The 21,808-nt window shown below is 50.1% G+C and overlaps 1 protein-coding gene and 1 long non-coding RNA gene across 3 annotated transcripts; one reads left to right on the top strand and one right to left on the bottom strand.

The window, feature by feature from the left end:
* Window positions 1-4,461: 4,461 nt before the first annotated feature.
* Cby3 (chibby family member 3) lies at window positions 4,462-12,592 on the bottom strand. 2 transcript variants are annotated; one of them, XM_063230475.1, is made up of 2 exons: window positions 12,554-12,592; window positions 4,462-11,132 (listed from the first exon to the last, which is right to left on the bottom strand). In XM_063230475.1, exon 2 carries the CDS (start codon window positions 10,955-10,957, stop codon window positions 10,559-10,561), a length of 399 nt encoding a protein of 132 aa, XP_063086545.1. In that variant the 5' UTR covers window positions 10,958-11,132; window positions 12,554-12,592; the 3' UTR covers window positions 4,462-10,558. The 2 variants fall into 2 exon arrangements, with proteins under 2 accessions (XP_063086545.1, XP_063086544.1); XM_063230474.1 differs by lacking the exon at window positions 12,554-12,592 and adding an exon at window positions 12,282-12,433.
* LOC106028126 (uncharacterized) lies at window positions 11,075-20,736 on the top strand. The gene is made up of 3 exons (XR_001201736.2): window positions 11,075-11,714; window positions 12,426-12,537; window positions 20,534-20,736. It is a non-coding gene; the product is annotated as an uncharacterized LOC106028126 (long non-coding RNA).
* The last annotated feature ends 1,072 nt before the right edge of the window (window positions 20,737-21,808 follow it).

The following is a 21,808-nucleotide window of genomic DNA, read 5'->3' as shown; positions in this document are numbered from 1 at the left end:
CCGAGTCCGCTGTGCGGCCCTGCCGGCCGGGGGAAGGTAGGAGTCTGCAGGGGCAGCGCTGGGCCTGGCCAGCAGGGGGCGCCAGGGCCCGCGCCTGCAGGGCAGAGGCTGCGCCTCGCCTCACCTGTCCCTCCAGCCGCCGGGCACCCCAGCAGCTTCAGCCTCCCAAGTGCCGATGCGCCACCGCACCCGGTTTAAGTACAATTTTTTTTTTGTCTTTTTCGTTTTTACCGGTACCGGGGATCAGACTCACGACTGCCTGCTTGCAAGGCAGGCGCTTATGCCACTGAGCTAAATCCCCAGCCCCGTACAATTTTTATGTTTTTATGTATAAATTACATTTTTAAAATTAAAAATGAAGATTAAGGGCTGGAGATGTGGCTGAGTGGCAGAACTCTTGTTTTGCATGCCCAAGGCCCTGAGTTCCATCCCCAGCACCACAAAATACTATGTTCTGAGTACAGGCACCAACTCCCCGCAAAGAAGGTAAATGTGTACACACATGTGCTGCGCTAACACAATAGAAGCTTTTTTGTTATAATTGTTTTTCAGACAGGGTCTTGCTGTGTAGTTCAGGCAGAACTCAAACTAGAAGCAATCCTGTCTCAGCCTCCAGAGTATTAAAATTACAGTTGTGCCCCACCAAGTGTGACTGCAAGGTGCCATTTTAACCGCAAGCCTTGGATTTGATGTGGGAATTTTGCATTAAACCAAGGCTTGAACCCGAGCTGTATCCCTGGCCTTTTTTTTATCCTTTCTGCTGAGACAGGATAAGCTAAGCTGTGACATTGCCCAGAAGGGGCTCAGCCCACCCCCCTATACTGGAGGTGCAGGCGCATAGCCCAGGTAAAGCCCAGGTAAAGCCCAGGCCTGCCTGCTGGCTCTGGCTTCACACCCCCACCCCCGTGGGCCTTCTGATGCTGCCTGCAGCCCTAAGTGCCTTGGCCCAAGTCCCCCCAGAAGCAAAGCGTGAGCCTGGTGCTGCTGCTGGCACTGGCCACATGGGTCCAGGAACAAGCAAGAGTTGGTGGAGTGCCCACGTTGGAGTCCGAGCTGGGGAGTAGGTGGTCAGGTCTGTTCTGAGTGGCACTAGGTCTCCTTCTCCCAGGCTGCTCCCCTGGGTTGAGCGAGTTCCGAGAGGCTGAGCAGGAAGCTGCAAAGTGGACAGCCACAGCGAGAGAGCAGAGCCATCCACCTGAAATCCCTGACAGTCGTTCTGCCAAATGCAGCCTGCAGCCCTGAAAATGCTTAAAATATGAAACATGTCACCTGATGAGAGATTTGGAAACATCATGCAGGAGAGGAGGACACAGTGGGCTGGGCTGATTGGGCTTGAGAAGAAGGCGTGCATTCAAAGTGACGGGAGCTGGGCATGGCAGTGCACGTCTGGGAGGCTGAGGCAGGAGGATTACATTTGAGCTCACCCCCGGCAACCTAGCTACTCGGTGAGAGAATTTGTCAAAAAATAAAATAACATATAGAAAATCTTTTTAAGAAGTGTTAAATAAGAAAACTAAAGTCATTGGGGGAACATCTCACCAACAGGGTAGATTTAAACGTCTTGGAGCTGAGTAAAATCAGCAAGACACTGAGAAGGTGCAGCTGTGTGCAGACAGAGATCAGAAGCATTTGGGGCCAGGGGTGAATGAAGCTCAAGGCCTTAAGAGGCCCTTGGTTCAGTTCTTAGCACCCTAAAATAGCCAAGAAAAGAAAAAAAGCAGGTGGTAAGACCATGTTCTGAGAGGAGGAGCAGGAAAGTTCAGGAGAGGACAGAGGAGGGGCTCATGGGCTAGGGTGGGGAAGAAGAGGGGGAATTCTGAAGCGGGAGGTTTGAGGTCATCCAAGGAGGGGAGAAGTTGGAGACAGTGGGCCTAAGCACTTTGGGGGGATTAGTCCCAAAGGGGCGCAAAAAAATGAGGCGGTAGCTAGGAAGGAGGGGGAACAGCACAGGGGCTTTTCCTCCAGGATGGAGGCCTACTGGGTGCAGGGTCAGGTTCTGTGGACAGGAAAGGAGCAGGCACGTCACTGGGTCTCGCAGTAATCCTGACTAGGAAGAGTTGAAAAGCAACCTTTACTAGGAACGCTCCCCTGGGAAATAGATCAGGATGCAGTAGAGAGAGACAAAAACCAGGTAAAGAAGGACACCAAGTGGGCTGGGGACTTGCACCAGACCAGAAAAAGAGCTGACAGGCAGACACGGGGAGAAAGCTAAGGGCACAGGCCACTGACCAGCGCCCTCCCTCCAATGGAACACGGTTGCCAAGGGGTGGGCGGGCTATAAGGTGGTTCCTGTTCACACACAAGTGTGCTAGGCAGGGAGGGAGGGAGTTACGTAACCATAGGTACATAGGTGATAGATGCTGATAGATGGTAGATGATAGGTAGATGGATGATAGAGGACAGATCACTAGATGATAGATGATAGAGACTGCCAAAAATGTATACAGGAAAAGAAAAGCCTGCATAAATATTTTAATACTAAATTTGTTGAGACTTCATGAGGTTACTGCAAGTCACCCTGGGTCTCTACAGTGACAGAAGACGCTCACAGTGTCCCCTCAGCCTCCAGCCTTCACTAATGCGGCAGGTTGCCACCAGGGATATACCTGTGTCTAGCAGACACCTTCTCTATGGATTGACTCTAGCATGGATATATTATTCACTCTAGGGTCATTATAGAGCACAACAGGTAGCACACCCCCTTCTTACTAAGCTAACCAAGAATAAGCCAACTCACTGCCCATCCCAAAGATTCAGCCCTGAAAAGCAGGTCAAGGGCAAGCACAGGAACAACACAGAAAGGAGCTGCACGTTGACCACGGAGAGAAATGATGTTAGAGGTGCCCGGAAGTGAGGCTGAGTTCAAAGTGGGAGGGAGGGTCTCAGGCTCCCCAGAGAAACAGCTGAAGGCAAGACCCTGACCCTATCCTTCCTGCACCCTGATTCTTTCTAATCAGGTATCCGTCTGTCTTCTTCCTCCTTCCTCTTCCTCTTTGCAGGTAAAGAGATTTCCTTTTGGTAAACTTTGTCCTAATATTTTATTGTGTCTTGAGTTCCCCATCCCGGTGGGCTGCTCCCTGCTCCAACAGCAAGGTCTCAGTGCCATCCCCTGACACATCAGGATCTGTGTCGTCCTCTGTCCTCTCTCCTGCTGTGAGTCAACCTTTGTGACCCTGCTCCTTCATTAAAATAAAAGACTGTATTTTTGGGAAGCTGCGTTCCCCATAGGGTCTTGGGCTGTAGGAGGGCAAGCCACAGTCTTTCCATCCTCCCGAGCAGAAAGGTCAGCGTCAGAGACCTGAGACCGTACTCTCGTTCACTGCAGCTCTGCTCCCCCTCACAGCCAGTTCTGTAGGGCTGTGGGTGTCCTCCTTGCTGATCTCCTCTGGGGATAGTGACTCCTCTGTACTCTAGGATTGCTACTCCTTTTCAAGCAGTGTGGCCAGGGGCTGGGGGTTTAGCTCAGTGGCATAAGCACCTGCCGTGCAAGCAGGCGGTCGTGAGTCTGATTCCCGGTGAAAAAGACAAAAAAAAAAAAAAAAAAAGAAAAATCAAGCAGTGTGGCCAAAGCAATATCCTCCAAACTTCAGGCATTTTTACATAAACTTCATGGTATTTTATTGACTACAGCACATTTTTATTCTTTATGTAAAGCATCTTCCTTTTCTCCCCTCTTATCACCCAATTACTGGGGATTGAACCCAAGATTTCACTGAGCTACAACCCCAGTCCACCCCCGACTCTTGTTTTGTTTTGTTTTTTTTGAGGCAAGGTCTCACTGTGTAGTCCAGGCTGGCCTCAAACTCGAGGCAGTCCTCTTGGCCTCAGACCCCTGCACCACCACACCCCCCCCACACCACCACTACTTTATTTTTTATTTTGCAATAGGCCTTGCTACATGGCTAAATTGCTGGGTTCACACTTTCCATCCCCCTGTCTGAAATACACCCAGGATTCAGTGGATCAGTGTAGATAACAAAGCACTCAGACACCAGGTCTTCTGGAGAAGCAAGGTTTAGTGCTGCAGAAGAACAGGAGTACACCCAGTCCAGAGGCAGCTGGGCAGAAAGACTGAAGCAGGCTCTTTATACTTCTAACCCCCCCAGATATTCTCCCCATTGGCTGGGTTGAAGGTTCAGACTCTATCCTGATTGGCTAATGTCAGCACGAAGGGCGGGCTTGAATGCATGGGGGGGGCGGTCAATAAGGGGAAGGAGGAGGGGACAGAAAGTTCCTGGCTGTTGATAAATTCCCTTTGGCTGTCAGCCGCATTCCCCCCGAATCCAAAGTGAACAAACCTTTTCTCTAACTCGGTAGGCTCAACATAAAATTGGGTGAGGGGTGCCTAGAGTAACCTAGAGTTTTAGATGGAGACACTCTTGTTCATATTTTGACAGAAAAGAGCTTCTTAACCCTCCTGTCTCAGCCTCCGGAGTGATTCAGTTACAGGCATGCACTTGCTTGTTTTCAAGGGAAGTTTTATTTCACAACTATCAAATATTTTAAGTACTTAATCCACCTTAACAGAAATACGAATTATTAAAATACAAAGAGCACTGTTCGAAAAGAATTGTGTCTGACTGTCGATGTCCGCTCCCGGCCGGCAGGAAGGACACACGACAAAGTCTGGCAGTGGACAACCTTTTCTTTTATTTTTCTTCTCCGTACAGCCTGCCCTGGGATCGCTCCCAGCCGAAGCCTCCTCTGGTCCGCTCCCCGCGGCTCCTTCTGGGCTTCTACTTCCGGGCTTCTTCTTCCCCCCCAGGGGTGGCACCAGTATATATACGGATACAGTGTCCAATCATGTTAAAGTAAGCAAGGCAAGCTGATTGGCTAACATCATCAGTTGCCAGGCAGACTATATTGTTGAGCGGGTTGCTTACGCGGTAAGCAGGAAACTAACGTGCTCGATGGGAGGGGTAATCTACCTCAGGCTTTACTCTTTACTACAGGCCTCACGTCCGCCAAGTGAGGCGACCGGGCTCGAGGCTGCGGCTCCCAACATCTCCCCCTTTCTTATTTTTTTTTTATAAATGTGCGCATCGTAGCCCTTCCTGGACTGGGTGCAGAGGCTTATGCCCTATGCGTAGGCCCACCGTAGGTCCTTGGCTTAGACCCTGGTCGGCCGTCCCATGGTCTGCCAAGGCCCTGAGGCCCTCGTCCTTTTTCTAGGGCCAGGCACAAACTGGACGGAACCTGGATGCACACAAGCTTGCACTCATTTCCTCTCCGTAAAGAAATCCCCTCGGAGAGAAATTTAGACCTGGGCAGCGTCTAACAGTCCAGCGGCTTACGTGCAGGATGGGGTAGGGCCTGGCTTAGGTTGAGTCGCACCGGGGGAGTACGCTCTTACCCGTCATTGACTCTCCTACCCAGCTATGTCATAATTTTTTAGAGGAGGAGTGTGGGAAGCTCACCGTCCCTAGACTCGGTCGTAGGCTAGGCGAGCGAGCCATGCATATGCCTGAGGATCTTCTTGTCTATTTTGGGCTATCGCTATTTCTATTCATCTTGTTGGTTGGTCTGTGATGGATCTCCGGTAGGGCAGGTCTGATCTTCAGTCGAGGGCTTTGTCGCCTGTGTCAGTCTCTCCGGTACCCACAGTGGTTCTCGTCCCGATTCCTGTGGGAAAACACAAACCGCGCCTCGGTTCCAGCTGACCACTGGATCCGGGCCCATCCATTGTCCTGTCAGGACATCTTTCCACTTCACCCACCCTTTATGGTTGGGGGAAGGGTTGCAGTGCTCCACGGCTGGGGAGCAATTATCATTATTTAAATTTAAAAAATTGTGTGTGAATAGTGCCATGGATAATCGTGCCTTTGGGGCCAGGCCTTGGCCTACTCCCCCTTTTTGTTTTTGTAAAATTTCTTTGAGGCTTCTATGAGCCCTCTCAATGATTCCTTGACCTTGGGGATTGTATGGGATACCATGTTTTAATTGAACCTCCATCATTTTGCAGAACTCATTGAAGGCTTTGCCTATATAGGCTGGTCCATTATCAGTTTTTAATATTTTTGGTTTGCCCCATGCGGCCCAAGCCGCCAGGCAATGATTGATCACATTAGACACTTTTTCACCTGTTTCTGCTGTTGCGAATATGACATGAGAACAGGTGTCTGTGGAAACATGAACATATTTAAGAGTCCCAAACTCCTGTATATGTGTGATGTCCATCTGCCAAACATCACCAGGGATCAAACCTCGAGGGTTTACTCCCATCGGTATGGCAGGTTTGTATGTGGCACAGGAGTCACATAGTCGCACGATATCTCGTGCATCTGCTCTGGAAACATGGAAATGGTTTGCTAGTGTCCTGGCATTGACATGAAACTTATCATGGAAGGCACGGGCTCGCTCGATTGGTGTTAGTAAGGTAAAAATCCATAACGGGCGAGTGGCAGTATCAGCAGCCGCATTCCCCTGTGCCATGGGCCCTGGCAGGGATGTATGTGCTCTTATGTGGGTGGTGAAGACCTTATGGTGTCTGTTCTGAAGCAATGTCTGGATAGACAGGAACAGCCCAGCCACTGTGGAAGTGGATCTAATTAAACCGGCAGTCTCAAGCACTTGCATAGCATTGACCATATACCTAGAATCGGAGACAATATTAATGGCTTCTGAGAACCGTTCAAGAATCATTTTAACGATCTGCAGTTCCACCACCTGAGGCTGATCAGGTTCAAATTGTATGGTAACCGGGGGCTTGCCTAGGATCACATAGGCGCCTATCCCCGTCTTGGAGCCATCTGTGTATATTGTAGTTGCTGGGACTAATGGCTCAGAGGCAGTAACCTTTGGAAAAATTATAGGGTGCTGAGTGACAAATGACAAGATAGGGTCTTTAGGGTATTGATTGTTTATATCCCCATGGAAAACACATCTCAGAATGGCCCAAGTATCTATGCAGGCAGCCAGGGTCTTGATCTGGCTGGCGGTATAGGGTACTCGGATGGCTTGTAGTCCTGAGCCAAAATGTTGGACAGCTCTATCATGCGCTTCAAGGGCCAATGAAGCGACTGCCTCCGGGTAATGCTCTATGACTTTTGTAGGTGAGACCTTAGGGTGTATCCACAGTAATGGTACTTTCTGCCAAATCACCGCTGTGGGCTGTAGACTAGTCTGTAGCAAACAGACATCAAAGGGTCGCCCTGGTTCAATTCTGTGTAAGGTAGCCCCACCTAAGGCTTTTTCCACTCTCTGTAAGGCAGCTCTTGCCTCAGGAGTGAGCCTCCTGTGGGAGGCTATATCTGGGTCTCCCTTCAGAAGGTCGAACAGGGGTTTGAGATCTGAATTTGGTATATGTAAATATGGCCTAATCCAATTAATGTCTCCCAATAGTTTTTGCATGTCATTTAGGGTCCTAACGCCATCCGTCCTAATGGTGACCTTCTGTATAAGTCTGGAGGCGACACTGAGGTCCACACCTGCTGACCCAGGGGTGGCCCTTGTTGAAGGCTGCCATCCTGAGCTGTCCTGTCTCTGGGGCGGGGGCCCGCCTGTGAAGGGGGCCCCCTCTGGCCGTTTTTTGGCCCTCTAGCATCTCGTCCACAAATACGGTTGCCCTGAGCGTCAAAGACCGACCTACACTCCTCAGCTTTGTGTGATCCCCTCTTGCATCGCCCACAAACATATGGTTCTTCATTCCTAGGGCGAGGCCTAGCATCTGCATTGTTTGGGCAATGACGTTTAATGTGTCCTGGCTCCCCGCAGGCAAAACACCCTTTAGCCTTACATTCCCCTTCTAACCCTCGAGGTCCCCTCTGCTGTACAGCCGCGGCCAGAAGAGCAGCCACTCCCGAGTTGGAGAGCGGCCCCCCTATCTCTCTGCATATCCTAATCCAGGCGTTGAGGTCCTTGTTCTTATGAGGAGCTATCGCTGCCTTGCACTCCTTTGTACATTGCTCAAAAATCAGCTGCCTTACCAGCGGTCGAGCCACTCCCGGATCAGAAAATATCTTATCGGCAGCATCTTGCATTCGGGCCACAAAGTCAACAAATGGCTCTGTGGTACCCTGAATTATTTTTGAAAGACACAAGGAGGCTGTTCCGGCACCACTTACCTGCTTCCAGGCGCGGAGCCCTATGGCATTGATTTGTTCATAGACAGCGCCGGGGAACTGAGTCTGATCATCAGCGTGCCGACCTTCTCCCATAAGCATTTCCTTGTTCCACCCCCGGTTTCCCCGATTGGCGTTTCTCTCAGCCTGCTCTGCAGAGAACTCTGTGTACCAGGCTCGCCAATCCAGGTAACTACCCGAGGGCAGACACGCCTTTGCCAGCTGAATCCAGTCCGCGGGGGTGAGGGGCCCAGAAGACAGATTCTCCAGCATGGCAATGGTGTAAGGCGCAGTCGGCCCAAAGGTTGTAACTGCATTTTTAAGTTCTCTAATCTGCTTTATCTCAAAAGGCTCCCATGCATTGCGTCCCTGGCCCATAGCTACTTGTACAGGAAATATCCCGTAGGGGCCACTATCTATCCCAGGTGGATGTACCTCATGAGACAAGCGTCCCCCCTGCCAAAGCCGCCTGTAAAAATACCGACCCGCCGGCGGCGGAGCATAAGACGGCGGCCGTGATTGGGCGGAAAATGGGGGCCCGTGCATCACTTCCTGTTCTGGCGAAAGGGGAGGGAGCTCCCAGGCGGCCGCCTCGTGGCGAGGGATCGCCTCCCTCTCGCACCGGGGAGCGCTCAGGAGCTCTCTACTCCTCCGCAGACCAGGTTGAGCAGAGCGCAATTCGCGGCGCAACGCTGGAAAAGAACCCTGTGACTCCTTATCGAGCGACTTGGGCTCCTGACAGCTGGTCTCTTTGGCCTCCTTGCCATTCAACTTTCCCTCGTCCTCGGAGTCAGACGACTCCGAGGCTAGAGCCCCGTCCTTCTCCTTAGCATCTTTGTTCCCCTTGACGGGCCCCTCTCGGGAGCTCCCTGACTGGGCCTGCTCAAATACCCTGCGTACTTTTGTAAGCTCTTGAGAGCTTTCTCCACAACCACCCTCGCTCTTAGTGTTGCTACCTAGCATGTTTCCCATCTTTTAATATGTTACTCACCGCGTGAGGCCCAAGGAATCCGCCACTTACGCGTGAGCCTGAGGGGAGTCTAAAAGCCCTGTAGGTGCGCGCCACCCAGAGCCCAGGCTTATCCCCAACTCACCTGTCTCGCAGCTCTGTACTGGAGCGTTGTCCGCTGTCACGTCTCGGGGGTGATCAGTCCCCGGGCGGGCCTCCAAATGTCGATGTCCGCTCCCGGCCGGCAGGAAGGACACACGACAAAGTCTGGCAGTGGACAACCTTTTCTTTTATTTTCCTTCTCCGTACAGCCTGCCCTGGGATCGCTCCCAGCCGAAGCCTCCTCTGGTCCGCTCCCCGCAGCTCCTTCTGGGCTTCTACTTCCGGGCTTCTTCTTCCCCCCCAGGGGTGGCACCAGTATATATACGGATACAATCATGTTAAAGTAAGCAAGGCAAGCTGATTGGCTAACATCATCAGTTGCCAGGCAGACTATATTGTTGAGCGGGTTGCTTACGCGGTAAGCAGGAAACTAACGTGCTCGATGGGAGGGGTAATCTACCTCAGGCTTTACTCTTTACTACAGGCCTCACGTCCGCCAAGTGAGGCGACCGGGCTCGGGGCTGCGGCTCCCAACATCTGACATTTTGTTGTGTTGATTTAATTAACACACTTTGTCATTTGGGCTTGACAGAGTGGTTTAGGAATCCCTAGTTTCCTCCCAAAGCGAGTCACCCTGGAGAACGCCACGTCCTTCACAGCCTTCATGCAACCCTCAGGAAATGGGGCAGACCCAGAGGAGCTCATGATACCACTCTGGCTGCCCAAGCTGCCGAGCCGCAGCCCAGGGGAAAAGTGGCTGGTTATGGGAGACTTCCCGCCTTCTTTCCCCTTCAGCCGGGAGTCTTGCATTTTGTGTTTTCTGGCGCTAGGGATTGAACCAAGGATCTTGCTCATGTAACCGAGGGCTCTACCACTAAGGTACATCCCTATGACCGTCTTCCTTAAAATAACTATAGGGGGAGGTGTCTTGACAGCTTAAAATTCAAGCTGGCCTAGAGGTAGTGGGGATTCTCCTGCCTCAGCCTACCAGAGTGCTGGGATTTCAGGTGTCCACACCACGTGACTCAACCACTAACCTGTCCAGGGTGATAGGAACTTGTGATCCCCCTTGCCTCAGCCTCCCGGACTGCTGAGATTAGAGGCGTGTGCCACCTCGCCTAGTGAGGACCCCAAGATTTCGAAAAGGCTTCAGTCAGCTTGGCTCTAATTCTCCGGAGCCTGTAGGCCCAGACAACCAAGCGGGAAAGTCTCCAGCCGGGTCCTGCCCACCTCACTCCCTAGCGCCCCTGACCTTCCCTCCTCCGTTCCGGAGCACTCTTGACTTCGCCCTGGCTTGGCCAGGAATGCCACGCCTACCCTCCGCCCAGGCCCTGGGCGGGCCTGGAGAACTTGACCCCGGTGGGGACCGGTCTGGGGTCCCCACCAGCCTATGGGGAATGGAAGAGGGCGATGTACGCGTGCGCGTGCGCGGCAGGGCTTTATTGCGTTACCTCGAGCCCAGCGCACGCGACTCGCATTGGAGGCCGCGCGCGCCTTCGCACATGCGCACTTTTCTTCGCCAGGCGCGCGCCGCAGGCTCTAGCTGCTTCTCAAGCAGGTGGGCGCGCGCCGTGGTCTCGACCAGCATGTCCATAAGCAGTTCCTGCTGCAGCTTCAGGTAGTTGTTCTCCTCCTGAAGTGCTTGACTCTGGACCCGCGGGCCCCGTGTCCTCCGTGCCGGGCTGGTTGGCGGAGACAGCCGTGCCCGCGCCTGCAGGCCCTCCGCCGTCCACTGGCCGCTTTGAAACACCAAAGCCGCCTCGCCGAGGCGCATGCGCGGCGCGCCGTAGTCCAGGCCCAGCTCGGCCTGGCGCGTTCGGTGGTCCAGCAGGTAGAAGGTGGACATGGAGGAGAAGCGGCGCAAAGGCGGCCGCCGGGGCGAGAAGCGCCGCGAGAAGTGATCGGCGCAGAGCTGCCGCAGCTGCGCCCACAGACGGCCGGCGGGGCCCAGAGCCAGGCAAGCGCAGGTCTCCAGGTTGCGGGACCCAGGGCTCCTGAGTGACCAGGGCGAGCCAGGGGCGCTGCGGAAGAGGAAATGCAATGAGCACCTTTCGGCTTGGGCCTACGGACTGACCTGTTGCGCGCACAGTCGCACCCGCCCGCCTTACTGAAATCTCTCTCTTCTTCCCCTTCCCCAGTATGGTGAGACTTGAACCTGCGATCCTCCAGCCTCAGCCTCCCTGGCTGGTGTCTCCCGCAGCACCCTGGCTTCAAGGACTACCATTTTCATGTTAGGCCCAAATACGTAGGTGAAAGAGGAGCTTATCTGCTGAGCTGCCACTGGCAGGTGAAGGAGGGAGAAATGTTAGCAAAACAAATAGGAGAGAAACCTTTTTTTCCTAGGCATGACAGGCTTGGGAAACAAAATTACTATCAGTCTCCAGGAAAGAGAGTGAGCTTGTTTAAACAAAATTAGCTGCCTGTAAATGCCCTGTGCAGGTAATTAAGGAGAAAGAATTGTGTGGAAAATTATGCCACTTAATCTCTTCCCCAGGACACAGGCACCTCCTAGAAATTCTCTCAGAAAAGTGGAGCTGCAAGTGTGAAACCGTCGCCCAGACTCAGCAGCTGTCCTTCCCGAACAGCTGGCAGCAAGCAGGAGTGTGTGTGAGAGTGTGTGTGTGGGGGGGGGGGAGGCTGCAGGCGGAGTCTGGGCAGTGGAGGCGGAGCTCAGCGAGGACCTCTTTTTCCCGACGTGGGGAGGAGCTTGGGGTAGGGCTGGTCTGAGAAATGGAAGAGGCAATGGAAAGATGGGCCAGAGCCCCCGAGGTGCTCTGTGAGGCCCCGCAGTTTGGGTTTCATTCTGTGGGTGAAGTCAGTTAGGTGCGGATTCCGCGGAGTGTCCCGAGGCGTGTCTAGCATAACCAGCACTTCTGGCTGCTTTCATCGTTTAGTTAGGAGCCTTCAGGTTGCACCTGCTTCTTGCCAAGCCCTGGTCCTGGCAGGCTTCCCAGGCCAGCCTGTGGCTGCCCTCGGGATACTCCAGGCCCCGATGGAAGACAGGTGTGTGCCTAGTTCATAGTCTAGTGTGCTCAGGGACATCTGAGGTAAGGCCTTTGGCCTGGACCAACACTTAAGGTTCAAGTACTAGAGCTGCACAAGCTAGACAGGACTTTCCTCCGAAGCAAACTATCCCTCCAGGAACTAAAGTCCATGGGATAAACACGCACCCCATTCTCCCTGTCTTCCTTGGTAAGTGTGAGGAAAGACTGTTTTTTTCAGTTCTTCTGCCCCTGCAAGGAAGAGAGAAAAAACTGGGGCAGGGTTTCCTGTGTCATCCTTCCGTAATGCAACACAAGTCTTTCCTCATGTAGCTCTGCGGAGAGGCCAGCTGGTACCTCCCCTAGACCACCGCCAGAAGCCCATATCTAGGCCCGTTCTCGAGGCTGTGACTCACCAGGGGACTCTTGCCTGGTAACCTTTGAGGTGTGTTTTGCCTTACCTGGAAGATGTGGTCAAGTTGCCACCCTGCTGTCCTAGACCCAGCCCTATCTCTGAATCCCTCACCTCTTGTCTACCAGCTATGACTCACAATGCCTCTAGGCCAGGCCAATCCCAGGGCAGAAGGTGCTGACCATGAGCTGTAAGGCGGAGAGGGGAGCCAAGTGTGGTGGTGCATACCTATCAACTCAGTACTCCGGAGGCTGAGGCAGGAGGACCACCATGAGTTTGAGGCTATCCTAGGCTACATACTGAGTTTGAGGCTGAACTACAGAGCAAGACCCTGCCTCAAAAACTAAAACAAAAACAGACCCTGGGATTTCTCCTGGTCACTTTTGTATTTTCCAGTATTGGGGACTGAACCCAGGGCCTTTGCACTGAGTTCTGCAGTCCTTTTTGTGCTTTTTACGTCTAGAGAGTGTTTCACTGAGTCATTATGTTGCTTAGGCTGGACTTGAATTTAACATTCCCTGCCTTAGCCGGCTGTGGTGGCTCAGGCCTGTAATCCCAGCACTCAGGAGGCTGAGGCAGGAAGATTGTCGAGAGTTCGAGACCAGCCTGGGCTACAAAGTGAGCTCAAGGCCAGCCTGAACTGCATAGTGAACCCTGTCTCAAAAAGACAAAAAAAAAAAAAAAAAAAAAAAAATCCCTGCACCTCAGCCTCCTAAACAGCTGAAATTACAGGCTTGTGCCACTGTCCTGGCCCATTCAATGAATTTGTTGAGCACTTATCTTGTTCTAGACCCTGTTCTAGGGAAGTGGAGATGTGCTCTCCTCAACTATTGTTTATGGCAAGGAAATGGAGTAGAACTGGGTCATACATTGAGCCCAAGCATTTGTTCTAGGGCAGCAGTGGCAAACCTGTGGCACCCATACTGCAGCGGCACCCAGAACCCCCTCTCACTTTGCACAAGCCAAGTCTGCCATCATCACCTCAGCAGCCAAGCGTCAGGCTTAATTGAAGTGTTGGCACTTTGTGGTAAATAAGTGGGCTGTAGGCTACAGTTTGGGCATTGGTTCGCCATCCCTGTTCTAGGAGGTTGCTGAGGTTCAGATTTATCTGCCAGGGTCTCATGTGTTGGCAGTTTGGATTCCAAGTGTGGTAGTGTGAGTTGTGGCAGAGCCATCTTGCCTGTCTGTCTGTCCATCTTGCTCTCCACCCCTCCCCTCCCCTTTCCTTTCCTATTTTATTTTCTTCTTTGGTGTTGGGTCTTGTCACTGCTGGGCAAATACTCCACCACTGAACTACATTCTCAGCCCCTAGTGGAACTTCCCAGGCCAAACGGAAGGCGCTGAGGTCCTGGGGGCGCCTGGGGAGGGATCAGGCTTGGGACTAGTTCTGGAAAGTGGGCCATCACTGGAGAGCCTGCTGCCTCCCTTCTCTGGCTTCCTGTTTTGTTGTGCAGTCTCCTTTCACATGCACTTCATGAGGAGATGCAGTGGGCAGAGAGACCTCCGTAGAGCCAGCATCTTAGATTTTCAAAACGGCAAGCTCAATAAACCCTCTCAAGTTCCCAACCTCAGGCACTTTGTTGTAACAGTGGGAAACAAGGAAGTAACAAGGCCCGTCCTTCATGAAGTGGACATAGGGGTCACAGTTGATTCCCCAGAAGTAGACCCTGAGGTGAGGATTCTTGTGCAAGTGACATATGGGCAGGTGCTTTCTGGAGGAGGAGGGAGGAAAGCAGGCCAGGGTAGTGCAGTGCAGCACAGGAGACTGAAGCCAAAGCATGCGTATGTGCCAGGTGGACATGAGCTCCAGTCCAGCCCTGTGGGGCGCTCTGCGCACACACTGCATCGTAGTTTGGCCTCTTAGGGCAGGGGGCCTCCTGTGTGCCCCCCACATTCCAGTCGCCACAGGGCAGTGGTGAGTCACCGGCACACTTGGGCACCTAGGATGGGTGCATCACCAGTGATCCCAGCAGGGAGAAACAGGGCACCAGCAGCAAGGTGCAGGGAGAACAGGCAGCAGAAATGAAAGGGTCTCAGTTTTGGGTTTTTTTTTTTCTTTTAAGACAAGGTGTCACTGTGTGGCCCAGTCTGGCCCCAGACTTGCAGTAATCCTGCTTCAGCCTCCTAGATGCTGAGATTATGGCCACATGCCACCGTAGCAAGCAAAGAAAGGGCTTAGCAAATGGACGAGAGTTTCTGGTCGTGGTACATGTAGTGAAGAAAAGATGGGTAAATACAGAAAATAACTTTGGGACAGGATGTGGCGGGCGCTAATTTAGACACACTGTTTGCATTGCTGCTAAGACTTGAATGATTGGAACCGTGGGGAGACCCAGCCCACTGAGATCTGGGGCAGGGCTCCAGGCTGGGACCATAAAGACAAGTGCCATGTTTGGGACAGCAGAAGTGGAAGGAAGTGAAGTCTTCCTTACTGTCAGGCCTTCCTGGTTTCTCACATTACTGGGCTTGGCATTCCCGACCTCAGGGGCCTTCTGTGGGCCTTTCAGGGATTCTGCTTTCATGCACGGCCTGGGGATGAGGTCAGACCAGATTAGGGGGCCTGAGGGCTGGCAGGGCCCATGGTAGTGCCGCCTTTTGAGCGAGATTCCTTAGTTCTGTTCATGGGTGACTGGTGTCACAGACTGTGTCTGTAATGTACAGCTTGATAATGTTAGATGATCTCCAAAGTCAAGGTAATGTCAATGACATTTTCCTTCAGAAGTCTTCTTCCACTATGGATTGCATTTTCTAAAATCCATATAAATGGAATTTAGTAGACACTCCTTTTGGCTTCCAGTGGCTTCTTGCAGCATAATTATTTGAAGATTTATCGGTATCATCACAGTTATTAACAGCTCGTTCCATTTTCTGGATGAAGAGCCTGCTGTATGAGTGTCTCACACAATTTGCTTTTCTCTTTATCTATTGATGGGAAGGCAGTTGCTTCTGGTTCAGGGAAATTGTAAGTCTTTGAGTGGATGTGTTTTCATCTTCTTGAATTCATTCCTAGGAGTGGAATGGCTGGGTCGTGTGGCAGGTATGTTGCATTTTAATTTTATTATTATTATTATTTTTCCCGAGACAAGGTCTTTTTTTTGTTTTTGTTTTTGTTTTGAGACTGGGTCTCACTATGCCGTTCAGGCGGGTCTTGGGTTCACTTTGTAGCCTAGGCTGGCCTTGAACTCCCAAGGATCCTCCTGCTTCAGCCTCCTGAATGCTGGGATTACAAGCATGTACCACCACGCCCAGCTGTTGGAGACAGGGTCTTGCTGTATATTATAGGCTGGCCTTGAACTCCCTGTGTAGCCCGGGCTGGCTTCAAATATGAGGTGATCCTCCTGCCTCACTGTTGGGGTCACAGAGCTGAAGGAGTATTTTCTCTGGCGAGGTCCCCAGAGAAAACAAAGCTTGCAGAGGCGGCTGCAGCAGCTACAGCAGCGTGTTTTGCTATTCAGCCTCTGCATAGTGGCCTCAGTTTACGTTCTGGCTGTTCTGGCGCACTGCTCTAACCACGGCACGTGCGTGGCGGTCTGTGCTCAGTCCTGCTTGTGTACATGAACCCCTTTGTGTAGCTATACTAGGCAGCAGGGTTATGCCCTATGCAGCCTTTGACATCCCTGGTTTGGAAGCAATAAAAGTGGCTCCCCACATTCAGCCTCCCGAGTGCTGGAACTTCAGGGGTGCGCTACCACACCCAGCTGAATTTAAATGGGGTTCTTACATGTTGCTTTGCACTCTTGGGCTCCAGTGCTTTTCCTGCCTCAGCCTCCTGTAGCAAAAAGTTCAGTGCTACCCTGGCCAGTTGAAACTGCCAAACATTTTCTCCAAATAGTCATACCAGATCTCCAATAGTAGCAAATGAGAATGTGTGTATCTCCACAGCCTGGCAGATATTTGCCATGCTCAACTTTTAATTGTAGCCAATGTAGTAGCATGTTCAAATTGTGGTTTTAGTTTGTGTTCTCTAATGGCTAATGATTTGAGCATCTTTTTATTGTGATTATTATCCATGTTGAGCAAGTAGTTATTCGGTCTTTGGCTCATTTTTTTAACACTGTGTAACCCACAGTGGCCTGGAACTGACAGTGATCCTTTAGCCTCAGCCTCCTGAGTACTGGGATTACAGCCATGTGCCAGTATGGCTGGCTCGCTTTGATTTAAAAAAATCTGAAAAAAACGTGAGCATGTACTGTCTGCTCTGCTTAAATATTGTGACCAGGAAGAGTTACAGATGAGAAACTGCATCCGGGGTTGACTTGCAGAGTGAAGGAGAGAGGGCATCAGATGTGCGCAGGGACTCCAGCCCCACCCTGACTGGTGACTGCAGAGTTTCGGAAGAGCAAGCTATGAGCCCAGGATGCACAGCGCAGCGCAGGGGACCGAGCTCCAGATCTTGGCTTCAGGCAGGACAGCGGGAATGTGTGGCGGCTAGGGGTGGCTATGTGCTGGTGGTACTTCCTCTCAGCAGAGGAGCATTTCTGATGTTCTGTTTATTTATTTTTGTGGTACTGTATGATTGAATCCAGGGTGTTCACACTGCCTTTGCCTTTCGTCCTTTAGTTTATCTATTTATTTTGTCCTTTGAGACAGGGTCTCTATGTAGTTCAGGCTGACATTGAACTTATTTTGTAACCTGGGCTGGAATAGAACTTGCAGGGATCCTCCTGCCTCAGCCTCCCATGTGCTGGGATTATAGATAGGGATGTGCAATCAAAATCAGTTTTGTTGTTTTTGTTTTTGTTTCTTGAAGATGGGGTCCTGCCATGTAGTTCAGGCTGAGCTTGTACTCACTTTGTAGTTCAGGCTGGTGTGGCACTGGCAGCAACCCTCCTGCCTCAGCCTCTTGAGTGCTGGGATTATAGGTATATGCCAACACTCCCAGCCTTGCTGTCCTAATTACATGTTTATTTGGTTTGTTTTATATGTAAATTTATGAATAATGGCTTCATAAGGGAGCTGTAAGTGAATGTACAGTGGGTTTATGCAAATATAATAAGCTCATGTAGTCAGTCTAGCCTAATAAATTCCTTCTTACCCAGGTGACTGTTATCTTTTGATGAATGTCTGAGGCATTTTGCAGAAAACAAAAGTGCATTCTGGGATTTCAATTTCCAAAATAGGCTCTGGACTGTTTTCTTGAATTATGAAAGCCTGGATTTTTTTTTGGCCTGATTTTTTTTTTTAAACTTTTATTTTGGATTAATTTCAAACTCTAAAAAAAGTTATGAATATAAAAGCTGGGAGTGGTGGCTCACGCCTGTAATCCCAGCACTTGGAAGGCTGAGGCAGGAGAATTATTGTGAGTTTGAGACCAACTGGGGCTACAAAGTGAGCTCAGGCCTGGCCTGAACCATATAGCAAGACCCTGCCTCAAAAAGGCCAAATAAAAGTTATAAATGTAAAAATTTTACGCAGAATACCTGTCATCCCATTATCCAGATGCCTGTACTATCAACACTTATCTTATTTGTCTTATTTGGGAACCATTTGCCCCTAACATCTTTAGTGTATATTCTGTTATAAATCACACTGTAGTTATCAACTTTGTGAGCACAGAGTGCTTCATTACTTTCATGCATGGTTGATTCTTCAGTTTTGTGGATTTACTAATAACATCCTGTCAGGGGCCCAAGGGAGATTTTTGCAGGTGAGGTCCCCAGGTTAAAGAACACACATGTGCAAGACATCAACAACAACAGCAGGCAGCATGGAGCAGAACAGAGCGGGGCACAAGCGTGCAAGAGCAGCCTGCATCTTTATTGTATGACTCTTTTTTTTTTTTTTTTGGTACTGGGGATTGAATTTACAACCTTGTACTTGCCAGGCAGGCGCTTATACCTCTGAGCTAAATCCCTGGCCCTATTGTATAACTCTTACACAGGTTGTTACCATGTATTTACATTCTTACATGCTAGCCTCACTGACACGGGCATAGTTGTCCACTGCTGAGTCCTGGTTACATAAATGTCTCTCACTGTGTTCTTGTGCCAGACAGCGGGGTCATATCCTCAGGTACCCTCAGATACTTCTGTGCTCTGAAGCACTCTGAGTGGTTCCCAGATGCCTTCTGTTCCATCTGGGGACAGATGTTACACTCAGAGAACCTCCTAACTGTTAGTAGTCATATGAAATCCCAGCATTTGGGAGGCAGATGCAGGAGGTTTGCTGCAAGTTAGAGACCAGCCTGGGCTACAGAGTAAGTTCAAAGCCAGGCTAAACTTACTATATAGCTAGACCCTGTTTCAAAACAACCCTCACCAAAAGAATACCTTGTACCTTATCAAAAATCCCCTTTGGATTTACTTATTTTTTTCCAGTACTGGTGTTCTCCTGTGTGAGGGCCTTTGTTCTGAGCTACGTCCTACCCTGTTTGGTTTTTTTTCCTTCTTTTTCTATTTGGAGAGAGAGTCAATAAATTGTCTAGGCTGGGTTAAAAATTTGTGATACTAATTCATGACCCTGACCCCTTGGTCTAATTTTTTGCCATGATGGTGGCAAAATATTTTCTGTTTCTGCCACCTACCTCATACCTACCAGTTGGCCCTTGCCATTCTACTATAAGGACATCTCTTTCTCCCCATTTATTGATCTATTATTGATGTGAACTTACTAGCAGTATTTTTTCAGTGGTTTCTAACTCATGTAATTATTCTGATTCTCCGGTGGCTGGTGTGAGGTGCTTGCCCAGAAATGATACCGTAGTGCCGGGGTATGGCTAGGGCACCAGACTGAGAAGCGGCCCAGCTGATGCCCGTTTGCAGGCCCAGTGAACAGCCCCAGGGGCTGGGATAGCGGCCAAAGCAAGCAGACAGACAGCATGGGAGAGGCCACAGAACATGGGCAGGGAAGGCAGCTCCACCATGAGCAGGAAGGATAGCAGTTTATGAGATCAGCCAGTTCTGTCCACAGAAAACCACTACAGAACCAGAGAAAACTTTTAAAACCACCCAGGGCTCTAGCAGTCAACCCCAAAACTGAGAAGCTGAGTGTGTTTATGACAAGCTGCTGAGCACAGAGCAGAACTGCGCTTTGCCTGGGGCCTGTCACAGTCTGCCAGTTTGGCCAGGCGCAGTGGGCCAGAAGGCTGGGCCTGGCTGTCCCGACTCTGCTTCCCTGCTGGGCTCTGCACACGGGCAGTGATTAGAAAGACAGCACAAGGATGTGAAGATGTGGAGAAACTGGGCCCCTCCTCCCTGAATGGGTAAAGTGAGCAGCTCTGTGAACAACAATCTGGCAATTTCTTTTAAAATTAAACATAAAGCTAGGTGTGATGGCACATGCCTGTAATCCAGCAGTCGGGAGGCTGAGGCATTAGGATTGTTGCAGATTCAAGACCAGCCTAGGCTACAAAGTGAATTCAAGGGGCTGGGGACTTAGCTCAGCGGCATAAGCGCCTGCCTTGCAAGCAGGCAGTCGTGAGTTTGATCCCTGGTACCGATAAAAAAGAAAAAGACAAAAAAATAAAATAAAGAAGAAACTGCTGAAAGGTTCTCTAGATGGGACCAGGTGCTCGTATCCAGTCCAGATTCACGGGTGTTGCCAAGTGTCCTTTAGCACTATTCACTGAGACCGCGGGGAAAAGGGATCCAGGGAGGGTCAGACGCCTCAGTAGCTGTCAGTGTTGGCTGGAAGTTGAATGCAGATTAGCCCAAAGCTTTTGGTATGAACATGTTCTGAATTTGAGCAGTGGTAATGGTTCCACAACTCTGTATGTCTACAAGAAACAACTAAGTCATTTAATTGAAATGGTCAAACTTCATAGTTTGTAAGTTGTATCTCAGTTTTTTTTTTTGGTACTGAGGATTGAACTCATGACCTCATGCTTGCCAGGCAGGTGCTTATGCCCCTGAGCTACATCCCCAGCCCTTTCAATACTGTTTTTATATAAATTGTGTCACACCACAGTTGGTAGCATGAACCTGTACTCCCAGCTACTCAGCAGGCTGAGGTAGGAGGGTCACTTGAGCCCAGTGGTTTGGGGCCTGCCTGAACAATTGTTTTGTTTTTTGTTTTTTCTTTTTTGAAACAGGATCTCACGATGTATTGGCCTCAGACTCTCAGGGATCCTTCTGCTTCAGCTCCCACGTACTGGGATTACAGAAGAATAGTTTAAAAATATTATTAATGAGTTTTTCAGGAAGCACCAGGAGGATGCATCTAGCAATTTAAATACTAAATCATAAGAAGCGGGAAGATGTTACGTTAAGAGGAATTAAAATGTCTATACAAAGAGTTTTATGGTGTACATCATGTATCCCATTTTATATCATAATAGACAAAAATTGGTAACAGCCCACATGTCTGTTACCTGTGAATGGCTAGACCTTGGTATTTTCCCACAGTAGAATATTACTGCCCTGTCTTACTTTTCTCATTGCTGAGACAAAATACCCAACACCCAAGTTAAAGGAAGAAAGGTTTTTTTGGCTCACAGTTTGTAGAAGTTTCAGTTCACAGTTGGTGGGCTTTGAGACAGGGTGAGATGGCAGAGGGGGATGGCAGGCAGAAGGCAGCAATCTACAACCCTTTCCTGTCCCCTATATTTTATCTCAGTTCTGTTCCCTAGAGATGGGAAGCACTCACACCCAGGGTGGGGCAGCCATAATCCTACCCAGAACAGTGCCAAACCAGCCAGGGGACTGATTGAGTAATTCTTGATCCCAGCACCACACACCCTAGACCCAGCCACCTCTGAAAAGCCTCTGACCCAATAAGGTTTGGGGGCACATCTAGACCCTTGCCATAACGTGCTCAACAGTTAAACAAGCTAATAAATGTTAGGATATGGATGAGGACATAAAATGATGGGTTTATTGAAAGAAGCCAACTCAGGGCCGAGGATTTAGCTCAGTGGCACAGCACCTGCCTGGCAAGTATGAGGTCCTGAGTTCATTCTCAGTACTCCTCCCCCCAAAAAAACCCAACAGAAGATACTGTGCAATAATCTCATTTTATCCATTGGGTGTGTTCTAAGATATTATTCAGATACCCTAAACTTCAGATAGTAATACTGTATGTATGTTTTTCCCAGTACAGATACACTTTGATAGTTTATAAATTAGGTATAGTAAGAGATTAACAATAATAGAAAAATTATAACAATCTACATTAAAATTATTATTGTTGTCTTTTTTTTTTTTTTTTTTGGTACCAGGGATAAACTCATGACCTTGTGCTTGCCAGGCAGGCACTGAGTTGAGCTAAACCCCTGGCTATTATTTGTCTTTTTTTTTTTTTTTTGTCTTTTTCCTTTTTATCGGTACCAGGGATCGAACATACGACCGCCTGCTTGCAAGGCAGGTGC

The sequence above is a fragment of the Cavia porcellus genome, unplaced genomic scaffold, assembly GCF_034190915.1.
Source record: "Cavia porcellus strain 051 isolate PalLab524CR breed Dunkin Hartley unplaced genomic scaffold, mCavPor4.1 scaffold_19, whole genome shotgun sequence".
Lineage (NCBI taxonomy): Eukaryota > Metazoa > Chordata > Mammalia > Rodentia > Caviidae > Cavia > Cavia porcellus.
This window is presented reverse-complemented; position numbering and strand designations above follow the sequence as displayed.